The 18459-nt window shown below is 37.4% G+C and overlaps 1 protein-coding gene and 1 long non-coding RNA gene across 4 annotated transcripts in view; one reads left to right on the top strand and one right to left on the bottom strand.

Moving 5' to 3' along the window:
• LOC136849705 (uncharacterized) overlaps positions 1-8937 on the bottom strand; it is a 626170-nt gene extending 617233 nt beyond the window's left edge. Inside the window, exon 1 of the long non-coding RNA XR_010856389.1 lies at positions 8484-8937. This is a non-coding gene — a long non-coding RNA (uncharacterized lncRNA). The remainder of the gene's footprint in view (positions 1-8483) is intronic.
• LOC136849703 (uncharacterized) overlaps positions 1-16460 on the top strand; it is a 100168-nt gene extending 83708 nt beyond the window's left edge. For all 3 annotated transcript variants that reach the window (XM_067123058.1, XM_067123060.1, XM_067123059.1), the window contains 5 exons: positions 8954-9304; positions 9781-9897; positions 10280-10402; positions 11292-11599; positions 15061-16460. In XM_067123058.1, the coding sequence (XP_066979159.1) occupies positions 8954-9304; positions 9781-9897; positions 10280-10402; positions 11292-11552 (852 nt within the window). In that variant the 3' untranslated portion in view covers positions 11553-11599; positions 15061-16460. The remainder of the gene's footprint in view (positions 1-8953; positions 9305-9780; positions 9898-10279; positions 10403-11291; positions 11600-15060) is intronic.
• The last annotated feature ends 1999 nt before the right edge of the window (positions 16461-18459 follow it).

Below are 18459 nucleotides of genomic sequence, written 5' to 3'. Positions count from 1 at the left end.
GAACCACTTTCGCCATATTGCCTCTCTCTTCCATTCATCAGCTAAACTTAGCGAGGCCCATTTATCAGGATTTCTGCCGCGGCTGTTATTCTTAACAAATGTCATTGCACTTTCTCTCTCTCTCTCTCTCTCTCTCTCTCTCTCTCTCTCTCTCTCTCTCTCTCTCTCACACACACACACACACACACACACACACACACAACTTTCCAGTCCAGTGTAACTGAACTCCCTAACCTATAAAATTAGCTATTTCATATTGAAAGTAAATTTGAAAACAGATTCCCTTTGACTGTTGCAATCCTGATTTACAAAGGATGGTGTCTGGCATCTGAGGATGAATCGAAATAATCTCTTATACCAGATAATTCTGAGAGAGAGAAAGAGAGAGAGGGAGAGAGGATGTCTGGATTGGAGGAGGAGGAGGAGGAGGAGGATGTGGTGGTGGTGGCGGCGGTAAACTTGACTTTGAACTCTAAAGGCACGAAACGAATGTCAAGGGTCGAGAGAAAGTGTTCGAGAGAAATGCCTAATTTATCTGCCTGTGCCTTCCTCATGCTTTATTTTTTTCTCTCTCTCACTCTCTCATTACTTAGTTCCTTCCGTCTCTCTCTCTCTCTCTCTCTCTCTCTCTCTCTCTCTCTCTCTCTCTCTCTCTCTCTCTCTGTCTTGTCAGCAAATCACAAAATTAAGTGCTGCAACTTTTTCCAAGAAGTCATGAGTTTTCTTTCCAATTATTAGGCCAACTACAGACGAAATTAATACGGCCCCGGATGCTTAAAAATGCATGAAATAAAAAAACCTAGCAAAATATATGTTCATCACTAAAATCCTTCGGCCAAACTTAGCTTATACATATAAGGAGAAAGGTTTGCTACCTCCAACTGATTCCCATAAAAATGAAACGGGTATCAGAGCCCGGATAAGGAACATTTATAATCAACACTCAACTATCCTTACCCATACGCTTCGTTCTCTTCTCTATTCAGTACATCCGTCAAACGCTCTTCCCACTGCGCTAATTGCTTGTAATGTACTGTCTTTCTGTTAAATGAAACTGATGTAAAACGTTTACAACACAGTTTTGATCTTGTTTTTCCTGTTTCTTCGTGTGAGTCGTGATGTTTAAAACAATATTTTTCGTCATTTTAAATACAACTTTTTCATATTAATGATTAAAAAAACTCTTCAAGATATAAGTGCTCGCACACATTTTTTTTACACACTTCTAGATGCGCTCGTAAGAATAAATGCACGCACTGGTCATTACCGATTCATTACTCGGCTGACCAGTGGGTAATGTGCTCCAAATGCGGTTGCACACATGCTATCTCAGGCGAACCACAGGTACACGGCTAATGGACCCTATCGCAAAAAAAAAAAAAAGTAACCGCGTCCTCGTTTGTGATGTTTCTCATCAATAAATGGGAGGAAGAAGCTGGGGATAGGCCACGGTGTCTGTCACGATATTTTCTCTAATTGACTCTGCGATTGCAAGTAAAACTAGATGGCAATGGAAACGTACATACATGCAGAGCACAGAGCACGACAAATGCATGTATATATATATATATATATATATATATATATATATATATATATATATATATATATATATATATATATATATATATATTTTATATATATATATATATATATATATATATATATATATATATATGTATATATATATATATATATATATATATATATATATATATATATATATATATGTATATATATATATATGTAATATACACACACACACACACACACACACACATATATATATATATATATATATATATATATATATATATATATATATATATATATATATATATATATATATATATATATATATATATATATATATATATATATATATATAAATATATAAATCACAATGCCTCTCCTCTTTCCATTACAGTGGGCGGTGCCAGCAAATCCTCTGTAATGAGTTTGCTAGCCCCATGCACTCTTGAACGTTGTTTGCGATCACCACATTAGTTTAGCTGCCAATTTACTAATTCAGTGCATAGGTCAACAGAGGCACAGTGGGTTTTTAACGGAGTTTGCCCAACCACCCGTTAACGTCCAGAGATCGACTCGTGGGCTACATGTTTGGCATGCGAGGACGCTACCGATCACACCACAAGGTCCCTAAATACATACATACACACATACATACATTATATATATATATATATATATATATATATATATATATATATATATATATATATATATATATATATATATATACATATATATATATATATGACGAAGGTGACCCGCCACAGTGATTTTCCGTCCATTTCTGAACGCCTTTCCGAAGATGTAAACCCATAGCACACAACAAACATTCGTAATAACAGTGAAAAATCCATTACGAAAATTGCCCTACCATTACAAAAGGCAGGATGTATACATCTATCGGGACGATGTTATACGCGTGTCATGAAGACCTTTAAAAGATGTAAACACTGAAGAATATAACCGCGAATTTTATTGGTCGTAAAATCCAAGAAAAACTAATTGTAAAAACCTTTGAGTATTCCCACCATGACCTCTAATTCTTCTCGGATCTACCGTGGGGAGACGTCAGATAAAATCGCGGATAGCTATCGCTGCTTTCTCTCTCTCTCTCTCTCTCTCTCTCTCTCTCTCTCTCTCTTTAATCGGGAATGACTCTCTCATAAAGTCGTCTGCTACTGCATTTTGTGCAAACAGTTTAGCAGGTAGGTGTACTCTCTCTCTCTCTCTCTCTCTCTCTCTCTCTCTCTCATTTCTTCTCTGATGATATTCACTGGAGCTTTCTTCCCAGTAATTTCCTGTGACCTAATAACGCATTAGCAAAAATCAATTTATAATAATGGCAATCAAGTCTTTATTGACGTGAAATTACTAAAATTATCACATTACAATAAGCCCTTTAATAACTTTCGTCTATTTAAGGTATTACTTTTTAAAATCAACTAATACTGAAAGCATTAATCTCTCTCTCTCTCTCTCTCTCTCTCTCTCTCTCTCTCTCTCTCTCTCTCTCTCTCTCTCTCAAAACATGCAAGTCTTTTACTGATTCTCAGGTTAACAATTTAATAGCAAGACATTAATTCGTTCTTATCATTATTTAAAAAGGAATAACTGATTCGTTTATCAGGTTGATGAAGTCGTTACCTGATTAACAAAGGAAGAGGAAAGAAGTACGAAGAGCAACATCTACGTATCACTATGTACAACTGGTTTAAGTTTTACTTGAGTGTACTGGATTCTTTAAGATTCTGAGCGCTGGGGTTAGTGGCTTTTATTTGTCAGGTTCAGTATCATTTATATATATATATATATATATATATATATATATATATATATATATATATATATATATATATATATATATATATATAGATACATACATATTACTTTTTACTTTTTACTTATTTTTTCGAAAAAAGGCGTAGTATTAAGGAGTTGGATAAAATTTCATTCCCTAAATTTTATGCAATGTTTCCGACAATTCTGAAAAAACAAAAAAAAGGGGGGAACCGCCTTAAGTATCTCACTGAATTGAACAGGATTTTACGAAGAGAAAAAACTGCAATCAAATTCCTTTACAAAGGTGGGTAGAGAGGAAACCAACAAGCGAAGCAAAGAAAACATACAAAATAAAAGGAACAAAACCTATAAAGTGAACCGGGAAAGCGGCGACATTCAATACCCAGAGCAGTTTACTGAAGACCCGGTTTCTCACCACCATTGACAACTGAAACGAGTCAGTGTTCCTCCCCTTGCAACTGAGCCCCAGCTCTCACGAAAACACAATAGACTAGTAATTTGTTTGTAAACAGAGAGAGAGAGAGAGAGAGAGAGAGAGAGAGAGAGAGAGAGAGAGAGAGAGAGAGAGAACGCATGCTACTTTCATGGGAATGTTTCCCTCTCGGTAAATAACCCGGAACTAGGTTATCATGCGCAAGCCGTTCTTCATTTGCTCAAATACATGTGACTTTGCAATTCAAGGCCTGGTGGAACTTGATCACTAATCCAGGTTAAATCGAACAGGTCTTCGGGGCTGTTATTTTGACCCGGTAACTTACAAAGCCATAGGCAAGTTACTGACGTAAACAAACCTTGAAATGAGAACGGCAATGTCATTGACGCCAAGGTTGTCGATGTACTTGTTCCTAAGCCAAGCTGACCTCCATGACATCACTGTGATTTTGGGGTTTGCGAATCATTGTTGATATTTTATGTCCATGTACATCATTCAATGGGAAAATATATGTAAGAATTTCTGCAACACATGATCGCCATACCGCGTAACCCACTTGAAGGCAACATGAAAAAAATGAAGACCATATGCCCTAAGCTACAGCCGCCCCTCATTTAAGACGATAGCCCCTAAATTAGGTATGGAGGAAGCCTTCGGGGTATTCGTGAACACTTGAACGCGGGGGGAGGAAAGGAGTAGGTGAAGGCGAGGGTATAGGTGGGAGGGAACAAGAAGAATGGGGCAAAGAGATGGGGGGAAGGGTGAGGATTTCTAGAAAGGCGAGTTTCACTTGTTCGTCAAATTCTACTAACAAAAGATTAGACACGATTGTCCCTTCATTCTAGGTACCTATTGCTATGGGGTCAGGCTGAGATATTAGGAAAACCTGTCAAATCCACTTCGGGAGAAGCAGAATTTCTTGAAGTAGAGAACATCTAGAACTTCAGTGAATGATGTGATTCCGTCATCCATTCATTCATATATGACTTGATAAATAAAGATGATTCACATGCAAATTAAATTATTCCGCATTCATTAATCACTGACAAGTTTCAGCGAAATTCAAACAAGACAGAAAAAGAGCCTGAACTAAGCCAGCAGCAAGAACATCATCAAGGAGAGCTAAACGACCGCCAAAACACGCACACAAACGAACAAACATTACCAGAGTCATCGAGAGGAGAACGAGGGGCTTGGGGGCGGGGGGGAACAAAGCTGGAATGGATGGTTAGATGGATGCTCCACTAACATTCAGCGGATAAGCACACCTTGCGACAGCCACGGTTAAAGATCTCCGCACAGCAACCTGTTATTAACATTCCAAATCTGAATCTAAAAAACATAAGGCTAATGTCCTTCAGGAGAGAGAGAGAGAGAGAGAGAGAGAGAGAGAGAGAGAGAGAGAGAGAGAGAGAGCACATTCTTATTTCTGTTGTTTTCTTATGTTAAAATATTTTTTTCTTCCTGGCTGTGAAAATGAACATTAAAGCTCACTTCCACGGAAGCGCTTTCAGCATACTCAAGCACATGACGCTGCGCACGCGCGCAGGCATGAATCCGCAACCTAAAAGCTCGCACATGACAACGGACGTCATTATGATAAAGGAGTAAAACATCGGATATAAAGCCATGCTTTCTCTTCGTGACGGCTGACGTTGGTGAGGTGGGCGGCCTGTGACAGGCACCGCGTCACATACCGACCAGTTAGTTAACATTCCTCGGGCCCGGCGACACGGCGATCGCTTTTGTTTATGTGTCAACTCGCCTTTGTTTACGCGTCGATGTTCTTTTTCTCTCGAGACGATTCCCCACTCTTACTAGCTTATTTTCATTCTCTGTACTCCCTTCTAATCTTATTAAATTGTGTTGAATTTTCCATCTTTTTCCTCACTCGCCAGGCGTACTTCTTTTTTTTGTTTTGTATCTGTTCCGCTGCGACAGAAAAATGAAGACTAATAAGAAGCTGTTTTTTGTTGATGATGATGATAATGATAATGATGGTGATGTCACAAATAGCTGCTGGCAGCTGCACGCGCACCAAATTATATTTTTCTTGTACGAACTAATTTGTCTCTAACTGAAAGCAGTTACGCGAGACACTGTTGTACAAATTATCTAGACATAAAAAAAGGGTAAATTTCAAATTGGGAAAGTTCAGGAAGACGTAAAAACTACCTTTTTACGTACATTTTGATGATGATGATAATCATCCTTAATATTGTTCAGTATAGCAAACCTATCTTTTTATGAGCGATACAGAACATTTTTATAAAAGAATGTGAAGCCAATGTCCAATAATAAATCTAAAAATAGTAAAATATACTTCAATAACTGAAATAAAAAAAATCATTTCAAAACCGAATCACTTTTCACCAGCCACGTTAAACACGAACCCCAATAACAATAAAAAAGAAATTCCATTGTATTACAAAGTTGTCACCACGAAGACATGAAGTCGCGTCTTTTATAACACGCACACAAACTAAGAGTTTCAAAACCATTCAGATTTTATTTTTTCTAAATTACCAGTCAAATAATGATTACTTTTAACCGACTCCCTCTTCTGTATCTGTCTACGCAAGTTTACCTGCTATTCATAACTAGTCCCTGTTTTTTTTTTTTTTTTTTTTTTTTTAAGAACTGCTTATGTTTGTTTTCAACTCATTCCCAATTTTTCTTAGAGATCCTTTCATGTTTATTTTTAACCCACTCCTTGTTTTCTTTCCCTGTAATTTGTGGCGAACCATGTCATTTACGGTATTTTCCCATGACTTGTGTTACTACCCGCGTCTTCTCAATTCTCGATTGATAGAGCAAACAAAAAATTCGTCAGTACTTTACTGTATTGGCAACCCGGTCAATTTACTTCTTTTGTTAATTCATATATCTGTTGGGCGCCATAATTCCTTTTTCTGATTGAGATGAAAATATTGTAATTATGTCAACATATTTCTCTTAATATCTGCTACTAAAGTTAACAATCACCCAAATATAACAACTTTACTCTTGATGAAACGATTGCTACAGCAATTACATCTCCTATATGTATATTGTATATTTTATTCACTCTGAACTGCAATACACACACACACACACACACACACACACACACACACATATATATATATATATATATATATATATATATATATATATATATATATATATATATATATATATATATATATATATATATATATGTATATATATATTTCTTGCGCAGTCACACAACATATACACGTAAAATTATTGAAATGTCACGTGCACACATATAAATAAACGTGAAAGCTGACCGGAAACATTCATTTTAAGATAAAAAAAAAACAGAATCATTAACATCGTTGTATCTCTGAGCTCAATTACACGGTTGAAAGAGTCGGTTGAATAACCAGCCGTCTCTGGATGAATTATATCACGGCATCGTTACGATATGGATGACGCAGCGCCGTTCGACACGCGAAATGTAAGCAAAAGACCAATGCATCATCCACGCTTTCTTCTTATCCAAGAAATCTCTCGAGGAATAACGAAAAGAAACGTAAAGACGGAGTCATTATGGGGCTAACGCTGCAGCGCCCAAGTGCGTAATTATGTGAATTTAGTTTTGACGCGTTCCGGCCGAAACTTAAGCGGGTGAGGTAGAAAGTTGTGCTTGTTTTCCACGCCTATTTATCGTAATGCCTCAACTTGAGGCTATAATACGTAGGAAAATATATAATAAAAAGTACTATATGAATTAGGGGTTAATGTTTTTATAAGTGATTCGAGTGAGCTCTGAACTTTATCAATAGTTTCAAACTGTAGGCCCCATCTGAAAAATATTCTCTCTTCCAAGACCCACTCATTCTGATACCAAGTTTCTCAGGGTGAAAGAGTTACGTTCCACTCCAATTCCCTTATTTCCCATAAGCCATGCACATTCCTTACTTTGATTTCCTTCTAATTACCTCCGAAAAATGGAAGTATGAGTCTGCGCAATCTATGCAACGCTCCCTTGCACATGGGAGAGAGGAAAAAAATAAAAGAGAAAAAAGGCGGGACAAATAGCAGTCGGGGCTCATTACCCATTCAGTGTTGAAATCACTCGCCGGTCGGCCAGGTTCATAGTATTCAGTGATAAATGTTTATGACTTGTTTTACTATTTCGTACCGTCGCCCATTGAATAAACCTGTTTCTTTAACGGCATTGTGAAATTACAGTACAACAAAACAACAATAAAACTGCTTCGCGTACGAGCTCAAAGGGGTGGGGGCGGGAGGTGAAAGACAAAAGCTTGAGGAAAAATGGTGGTTTATAGAGGTGCAAGGAGATTTTTACTTTTATTTCAAACCATTTACATGGACCCGGTTGCGTATGTGTGAGTGTCTGAGAGTGTGTCTAAGCGAAACAATGTAAGAGAGAGAGAGAGAGAGAGAGAGAGAGAGAGAACTGCTCCACTGAGAAGAGCACCAATACCCGATACTGGAGGTCGTATGTCCCGTACTAGGGTTTCGATAGAGATTACCGGGTGGTACAAAGTTGACGGGAGCGCATAAATTTCATTCTGAATGGAAACACAAGTGAAAGAAATGAACCGTAAATTTAATGTAGTAAATTATCCCGGAAAATCATTAGAACAAAAACCATTTGCAGCCAATGCGCGTGCGCGTGCTTTATTTTATTTTACGCAGTAATGTGTGTGTGTATGTATATATATGCAATATGCATGGACCTTACCTTTACATGGTGAAGTCATTCAAATGAGTTTTCCTTCTTTTTCTAGCGAACCGAACTTCGTTCTTTACATCAGTGAGCAAAACTATCAGCAAAGTGTAACATACGTCAGAAATATCTGGAAAGAGGGAAAAAAAAAGCGATTTTTCAACTGTGGGAACTCAAATACAAATAAACAAAGAAAAAATAACGTGTTTACTCTGTAGATTTAATTGAATATATCAGTGTCTCTTCACATACCTCAGTACACGAAAACAAACATACCAGACGAATTCGATTGTTTATATTTATCTATATATATGAATTTTTTTTTATTTTCACTTGCACCATGTTGTATTTTTCTCTAATTCCTTATTTCATATACTGTACATGCAATCTGATCTTGAAAATGACTTCGAAAGTTAATAACCCTTATGTCATGTTATGAATAGTAACATCATTAATTAATGCTAATACTTTCTTCCTTCCACCAGATGTCTCGTCGTCTTGTGCTCCTCCTGGCCCTCGTGGCGACAGTGCGGTGCGAGGCTGACGCCAAGGCAGAGGCCGATGCCAAGGCTGAAGCGGATCCAGATTACCCGGCAGCCCTCCCCCCAACTACCTACGGTGCTCCCCCAGCTCCTGCATACGGCCCTCCCCCAGCACCATCCTATGGACCTCCCCCAGCACCTTCCTACGGCCCTCCCCCAGCCCCAGCCCCAGCCTACGGACCCCCACCCAAGCCAAAATACTCCTGCCCCAAGAAGTGCTATGACAAGACCGTGTACACCACCATCACTAAGGTCGCCATGGAACACCACACGTCCTGGATGACAGCCAATCAGGTAAACTAAAGGAGACCAGTTTTTCTCTTATTGGTTGATTCGTTGCCTCTGTTGCCAATCTTTGGGATTCTCTCTCCCCTTTTGTTTTCCCCGTCTCGCACTAAACTTATCTTCCTTCCTAAAAGATTTATCCTTACGCTTTTCTTGTAACTTCCAACCGATCTGGGCAAGATAAAGGCCGCACGCTGCCGGTTCAGTTGGCCTTAACAACAAGAAATTCACGTAATACAGGTTTCCTTTGTTTTGCTATTCTGAACTTACATAATGAAATTATTTCTCAGTTAAGATTAAGAAATTTCTTAAATATTTTTAATCAAAATACACTTTCGGTCCGATTTCCTTTTAAACTCCATTTCAGAAATATTTCTATTGATTTAGATATCATAACTATAATGCTCTCTCTCTCTCTCTCTCTCTCTCTCTCTCCGCAAGTGAAGAAATAAATAAATAAGTCGCTTTCATCATTTTCATTTCAGTATGTACCCAAGACTCTGTACAAGTACGTGACAGAGACCCTGTACTATCCTACCACTGTCGTCCAGTACGAATTCGTGACTCAACCTCTCCCCGACCAGGTCGTCTACGAAACTAAGGTCAGTTCATTTTCGTTAAGGAATTAATATATTATTTATAAATGCGTTACATTAACGTAGATGTGCTTTCCTCATCATTTTATAAATTAATAATCGGAACTGTGTACATATATGTATTATATATATATATATATATATATATATATATATATATATATATATATATATATATATATATATATATATATATATAAAATATGTATGTATATAATATAAATATATTAGTTTTGTCACAAAATAACACGTAGTTTTCTGTACTCTAAAATACTGCGTCACAAATACCCTTGAAATCAAACTCTCTTTACCTTGGGAATGACTTATATCCAAAGGGATTTACTGTATATTATTGACTGACTAATTAATTAATTGATTTCTTCCATAGGTGGCTTACAACACCGACTACATCACCGAAGCCCACATCACCACCTACCAGGAAATGATGCCAGGCACCCACTATTACATGAAGACCTTGACCGAGAGTCATTACTGTACTTCCACTGTACAGGTTGGTGATGAATGAAATCCGCTCTTCCTATGTTTATGTTTCAATGAGAACCAATACTGACTTTTCTTGACAATTCAACGAAAATCTGACAAAGAACAGCTAACATTTGTGTTGTTATATATCTTTCATGCAGTTGTTTCGACAGGCTTTGTTGTCTGAAATAGCATTTAGATTAGAATGAAACAGACACTGGACTGGTAAGTAGGCAACGTTAAGCACTAAGTAACAGCACCGGCAGCGGCAGGTGGCACTGTAGTAACAGCAACAGCAGAAGTCGCAATAACATTAGTAGTGGTAGTAGTAGTGGTAGTAAAAGCAGTAAGAGTAGCGGTAGAAGTAGCAGCAGGAAGTAAAATAGTGTTAAAACTGATGACAAAACTGTCAGTTGAAGACAGAAAAATCTGACTCAGGATTTTTTGCAGCTGCCCACCACAACGCATCAGACGCCACACTTATGAGTAGCATGATATAAATTCTCATCTGACGCGACAAAAAAAATGATTTTTCACTAGTCATCCCAGCCAGGAATCTCCGAAGGGTTATCCATGTTCTTTGGGGGCTTATGCAATTGGTGTCTCCCGTCTGTTGGCGTTAAGTTATTTTATCGAGGAATTTTTGTCTCCAAAACTTAAACGTAAAACGCTTCTGTCTCAGAGGTTTTACGATAGAAACTGGAAAAAAAGACTTCAGAGATATTATATTGAGTTGTTAATGCCTTTTAGGGCATACAGTTGTCAATCAAAAGTTCATTCATGTCTTAACATCAGATATTATTGTACAGAACCATCATGAAATATAACAGTAACATCAATAAGCAACAGCAAACTTTTGACGCGTGACCTTTAACAACGAAATTATCCCGTACACTGACTCACTGCTTACGTCACAGGTTCCCTACTACGTCACCGTCACGGAGCAGATCTACAAGACCGTCCAGGAGCCTCACTACGTGACGGAGACCAAGATCGAGCAGAACTACGTCACCGTCACCGAGGACGAGCCCCACTACGTCACCAAGACCAACTACCAGACCAAGCAGCAGCACATGTACGTCACCGTCACTGAGACTCAGCACGGATACGTCACTGTGACGCACACCAAGAAGCAGCCCACTTACACCACAGTGTGTAACTACGGAGGCGGATATTAAATGAATCACTTCCATATTGGTAGATCGTGGTGTTACGGATAAGGAAAGTAAGTTGATTCTCTCTCTCTCTCTCTCTCTCTCTCTCTCTCTCTCTCTCTCTCTCTCTCTCTCTCTCTCTTTTGAAACCATAGCGTGCATTTCTCTTCCTTGTGGGAAACACCGAGGTACAATATTCGCTGCAAGAATTGTTCGTGGAAATTATCTCTCTCTCTCTCTCTCTCTCTCTCTCTCTCTCTCTCTCTCTCTCTCTCTCTCTTCTGACGTTAGTGGGCATTCTGCTCTATTGTGGAAACACCGAGATACAATATTCACCACAAGAAATGTACATGAAAATTATATCTCTCTTCCCCTCATGCACACACACGCACGATTACACACCTAGACATACACAAATACGAGAGCAGATCAGCGTCACATATAGGGTACAATTTGTTATCTGTCCTCAAAAAATATTAGTGAAGTAAACTAACACCCATAAGTACATTCTTCGAGTGAAAAGAATCCTAACATTATCCATCCCCAGATGTTAACGAGTATTATTGCAAAATAGAAATTCAGTCAAGTCAGTGAATAATTTCGTTCATCAATCTTACCTAGAAAAGTTTCGTCCGCTAACATTTGAACAGAACCAAATTACGTCAGAGAAAAACCGGTCACTTGTTTTGCTCTTTGCTTTTTTGTCACTGAGAGAGATTAGCAGTAACAGCGTTACAAAGTTATCTGAATATTACAATAAGAATACCTTCCTATGTGACGAATGTATACATTCTCATAAGCAAAACGCATGCTTATACATGATCCCCAACCCCCCCTCCAAGCTAAGACACAAAAACATGTATTTCAGTATTATCGATACCACCGGAAAAAAAATTATTGCGTCGAGAAAGTTTAATCAAATCTCAATTAGTTTTAATTAAACAATGCTAAACTACCGAGATAATTACAGATTCTTGTCATCAACGATCAATTATCCATTAATGGACGCGTAATGAAAAGAAATCGCCCGGTTTAATCTTGTCATTAAGATTAATTGTTTCCTAATGAAATCGCAAATGAGATGTGAAATGGCAAATGTCTACCGACGTCTTTGCTTCTTTTCCTTCTTCGCGTTGTCAGTATAGAAGATTTCCCCTACTCAGTTCTTAGCCATACAAAAACATTTTCCCCGATGGCTTCTTGCAGTTCGGCACTTTTCTGATAAATAAATGATATATGAAGAAACAAAGCAAGCCTCCTAACGTGGCTTACTGATTACTGTATTCCCAGGTTGCTTTTTAAGCCTAAATCCATTCCAACCCAATTTACCTTAAATATTCTTAATTCTGTTTTATCTACCGTCATGAAATAGTTTCAGATATCACGGTACTTGGTAGCTTCTTGAAAAGAATGGCTCTTAATATGCTAAAGCACTATACTGTAGAGTTATAAGGGGAAAGCCACCCTGACAGAATGAATACTGAATTTATGGCAAGGTTCAATCGTAGGACCTATCAGGTCTTTCTGCTCTAAACTCACAAATTGCACCTTTAAGAAGAGTAACTATTTGGGAAGTAAACCCTTAGTGTACCTCACTTTAAATAACAACAACAATAATAAATATGAAAACACGATAATCTAAGCATATAGGAACAAACAAAATCCCACTCTCGCATCTTGCTGTTCAAGAAGCAAGCCTCCACGAGCAGCACCGGAAACCACTTTCCATACGCCTTTCTTATTATGGAGCATTGTCCCTCAATCTATACAATGAACTTTATGTAACGAGAATTCCTCGAGGTTACCAGTCATGACTTGCAGACACGCACACAAACACACACACACACACACACACACACACAGTCACTCAGTCTCCATTCTGACATCACTTTACAGCGTCTGGTTCGTGATAGTGATATGACAGCCTCTCACCTGCTCATGTCACACGCTGTTGGACTCAGTCACGCACAGGGGTTTTTGCCTCCGTTATCACAGTTGGACATTGTTTGGGTTTCCCGTTGTTTCCAGGCTGTTGATGATTTTTTCTTCTTCTTCCCTGCAACGATTTATTAAATTTCTATTAGCTTCTTAATGAATTGTCAAAATCCTTCAAATTTTCGAGCGCCACTTCAAAAATCGTCTAATGTTATCGGCAAATGTTTGGAAATACAGAAGTCATTTACTAAATTTAATAAGTCATATTTTTAACAAACGAACATTTTTCTGAAGAACGGCAAATAAGCACTGAGATATACATGACACGGTACTTGTATTATCCTCGTCCAGTAACATTATTTTCCTGTCAAATGTCAACATTAATCACTTTTAAATGCTTGGTAACACGATGTCGTTCTTACGAAAAACATGCAAGTCCGAAGGGGAAAAATATGTTATCATAATACCGGAAAAAACGATCAGTATTATATTCAAAAGTATCCCGAACAAGACTCATTTTTTACTTCTAGTACCGATATGCCAATAATTACTATGTTTGATTTTTATTAGAACGATAAAAACGGGCAGAACGAGTTTTCTTGGGCATAATGTATTAATTAATCGGATATATTTCCATTTCATTATTATTATTATTATTATTATTATTATTATTATTATTATTATTATTATTATTATTATTATTATTATTATTACTACTAGAAATAAGACTCCAAATCAAAAGAAAAATTTTAAGGCACGTAATCCAACATACACATGAAAATTGGCTTATAGACATCGCCACTGCTATTCTTTCAGCAACAGTAAGCAGCAGCGTCACGGACGCGCAGCAGTAATAGCAGCAGTCGCAATATTAATAGTATGTACGCATGAAATAAAATAAAAGGAAACCAATCATGCACTTTCTAAAGCGAAAGATGAAAATGCAATATGTTCAAAGGAGTGCCGCGCCCAGACGCTGAAAAAAAAAAAAACGCTGATAAGTTAAAAATGACAGCAACACCCGCCTTCAGTTGCTCCCAAATGACTGTCATCACATGTCAATCACACTTTCACTCACTCAGTCATTCAATCACCAGAACATGACGAGACCGATCTCCTCCACTTGGCGGTCTTACACGGAACTGGATGAAATCCTACACTCGATATTTTATAATGGCCGAATCGCGCCGCCAACCTTTCCCGAAACGATACCGGGGACCCGGTCGCTTCGTTCCCATAGTTTCTCTGGTTTTCGAATCTTAATTTCCGACGGTACTTTCTCTTCTTACTGTGCTTGGAGATATTCTAAGCGTAAATCTTTCCGTTTTCAACTGACTGCTTGCTAAGAGTATGTCTTAGGTTAAATGTTTTTAAACATCAATCGGTTCATATAAACCATCTTGAAGAACCTGTAAAGAACTGTTCCTTTGATATATACACTCTCATGTTATTTAACGAAAGAGTTGAAGTGAAAACTATAGTAATTTTACCTAAAGTATTTAACAGTATTTTTTCTATATTTCTTTCGTTATTAAAAACAATAACTGAATCAATTTAAACCAAAATTTTAATAAATTTCTTCTCTCTTCTCTTTCAGAAACCTTCAGCAGACTTGTATTACTTATGTTAAGATTGATATATGTATGTTTCCCTTTGGTCTTTAGTAATATTATTTCCACATGTTTACGCAAGTGATGTCAAACAAAGGGCTGGTCCCTTAAGTATAGTTATACTATTGTTATTATATATATAGTTAGTTTATACATCTAAGATGACAAGAGGAGGTACTGGCTCACTCCGGGCGAACAGGTGGCCACCAGAAGAAGATGGAAAGCTCACAATTAACTCATTGCTATAAAGTCACACCAATGTGCAAGTCACTGTACTTGGAGATGTTTGGGAAGAGTCACTGTGGCCGAAGCTCTGCACGATGCACTTCATTGTCGAAAAGACTGAGCTTCCTAAATAAAACAAAATCGATTCCAACACTCTTCCTCTGGTCGCCTGATCCACGGAGGAGGTTCAGCATCACCTCTTTTGCAATATTTATCGAACTCTTATTAAGGGCGGCGGGCGGTACGGCAGATGCTCTCGGGCAAAGACATCTGTCACAATCACCTGTCAACAAATGTCATTATTCTATAAGACTGTTTCCCCCCAAAACAATTCAACTGTGTGTATAATGTTATATATAATATATATATGAATATACAAGACTTCATTTTTCTACTGACTCAACACTGGGCATCTTTTTTTCATTGTTTTCTACTCGCTCAATACCATATTTTGTAATATATATATATTTTCTTTCTTTTGTAAATACTGCCTAACTGTTGAATCACATTTACTCTAGTTATAATAGTTAATGTCACCTTTAGTATACCTGTATATTACGTCAGGGATCTTAAGAGCGTTGATGAAGGAGATGAATGTCCCTCCCCCCAGCTCTCTTTCACCCCCCCAAACCCAACCCTGTGATGTAGTTGATGTCTAATTTCTTTGACCTTTACTCAAACTTGATATTCAACTTTGGTAAATGGAAAGGACTGAAACCTCAATCAGCTTCAATCACGATATCCGGATATGTACCATGAAGCTCAGTGTACGAAATGAAAAAAAAAAAAGTAAATATGTTGAAAGAGATTTGGTATTGCGGTTTGTTATTAATATTAATAATCTTGATGAAGAGAATAATAAACTAGTCGTTCCTTAAGCACAGGCATCACTCCTTCATGAATGCTTTAAAAGGCAACAAAAATCCCTGATAACCACAAAAAATAGTTGTTTGTTTGTTTGTTTGTTTTCGTGTAACCAACGTCCACTCACAAATTTCTGTTTGTTGTGTCTTTTCTATTTTTCACGTTTCATAATATTTTTTCTTGTGCATATTATATAAATCTTTTTTCAGGGATTTGTGTATTTTCCTGTAAGATTCAGAATAACTGTGCTGCACATACAAGCCAGTTTCAACCAAAATAAAAGAAAATCCTTTTTTAAGTGTGTTTTTATTTATACCCCGGAATTATGTACGTAATCAACAGATAAGTTTGCTTAAAAAAGCAAATGGGTGTTACAGACTAATACACACAAAAACAAAGCCACTCCAACATCTCCTAAAAACATAACAGACACTTCACACGTCTCGACTGTCGACCTAACCGCGCAACAACTTCTCGCTGCTGGGAGAAAGTGCGCTGGTGACTGGTACAATACATGTACATACGCTATCGGGGTCTAAGCGATGACAGGCAGGGCAGCCGATCGAGACTACGGTCTACCCCAAAGCCAAATCAAAGTCCTTCAAAAGAAGGCATCGTGCTTACCCCATACAAATGGGAAAAGAGCACGTTAAAAGAAGAAGAAGAAAATATATATATTTATACCCTATATAACAATTTCCCTTTAAAAAATTAAGCAGGAAAATTATGTTGGATATACCGTACAGATTTGTCCAGAATGGAAAACTAAGAAAATTCCTGCATCAAAGATTAGATGGTTTATCTTGGCAAATAAATCCAACTAAATCATATGAAATTCATCAACAGTTGAAGTTCATAAAGGTAATCAAGTATTAAACGGTGTAATCAATCATTTCGTTTGTATCAGTTATTTACCATTAATAAAAAAAGGCAAAAGATCAAAGGATATACAGTACTCAATTCCATAATGGAATACTAGCAATTTCTGACTAAAATCAAGACCGGAAATAAAGATAATAACTACATATCAAGACGAACCTCTTCTAAAATTTGATTACTCTAAAACGCACGATGGATTTTAAAACCCTGATCACAGTACAGTATTACAAAAGTGAGTACTACTTGCAGTAATAACTACACTTATTGAACATACAGTACATGAAATATGTCTATGAGCAGTATGGTTACATTCATTAAATTTGTAGAACATCTGATAAAAAAAAAGACTACGTGCACCTGAAAAGGCAATCACGTCTACAGTTGTGCACTAAAGGCAGAACGAAATTTCTAAAATCGTGAAACTATTCTGCTAAGGCCTTTGAAAAATAATAGGTGTTGTATTATGAGAAATTCACCATTTTCAAGAGTTTCCTCTTCCCCATTATTCGACATGATTTGCAAGCTTATGCTTGTGTTTTTACTGCACTACACATTATTACTAAGTGGTTCACCACTTCCGACCTGGATAGAAAAGTTTGGCGAGGATTTAAAAACTCCAGTGCATATTCTGAGTGCCTCATTATCAATCGGATCTGAACTTTTCAGAGTTGTAGAACAGACATAACAGTTGTTTTTTTACAGCAATGTAATGATTGGTCTGTCAGTTCGCCAGTCTGTATGAGATAATTTCTATATCAAATTACTCTATTTTTGCATATGGCTTTTATATAGGCTATATGGGCATTCAAGTTTAGGTGTGTATCAAAGATTAAGCCTAAGGACTTTGCCGTTTACCTGAGGGTATTATCTTAAGTGATTTTTTTTTTTTTTTTATTTCACTTTACATTCTTATAGAACAAAGATGCTGTGGTATCTACCACGGGAAAATGGAAAACTATTGATGAGGCCAGCAAAAATAGATAGGTTTGAAAGGCGTAACAGGAGGAAAACCTGGCAGTTGCACTATGAAATAACTGTTAGAAGAGGGTGGAACATAAGATGGAAGAAAGGGGGAATATGAACGGAGTTGCAGTAAAAGAAATGAAAGGGATTGCAGCTAGGGGCCGAAGAGACTGCAAAGAACCGTAAGTAATGCCTACAGTGCACCACGTAAGTAGTACTGACGGCACTACCCCCTACAGGTTGGAGATAATAAAATTCTTCCACCAAATTTTCAACTGTAATACATACTGTATCTTGTGTCTTTTCAAAATTTAGTGGGTCTGATTCTGCTTCGTTTTTATTTCACGAAAAGCTTCATCTTGGTCTTTGTTGCTCGGTTGCTTGCTTTGGGGAGGTCAAGGATCTTGTCTCTATTCTTTAATACAGTGTGTCTCGGTATTTGACAAATATCTATT

The sequence above is a fragment of the Macrobrachium rosenbergii genome, chromosome 21, assembly GCF_040412425.1.
Source record: "Macrobrachium rosenbergii isolate ZJJX-2024 chromosome 21, ASM4041242v1, whole genome shotgun sequence".
NCBI classification, from domain to species: Eukaryota; Metazoa; Arthropoda; class Malacostraca; order Decapoda; family Palaemonidae; genus Macrobrachium; species Macrobrachium rosenbergii.
The sequence above is the reverse complement of the archived record's forward strand: the minus strand, read 5'-3'. Positions and strand labels throughout refer to the sequence as shown.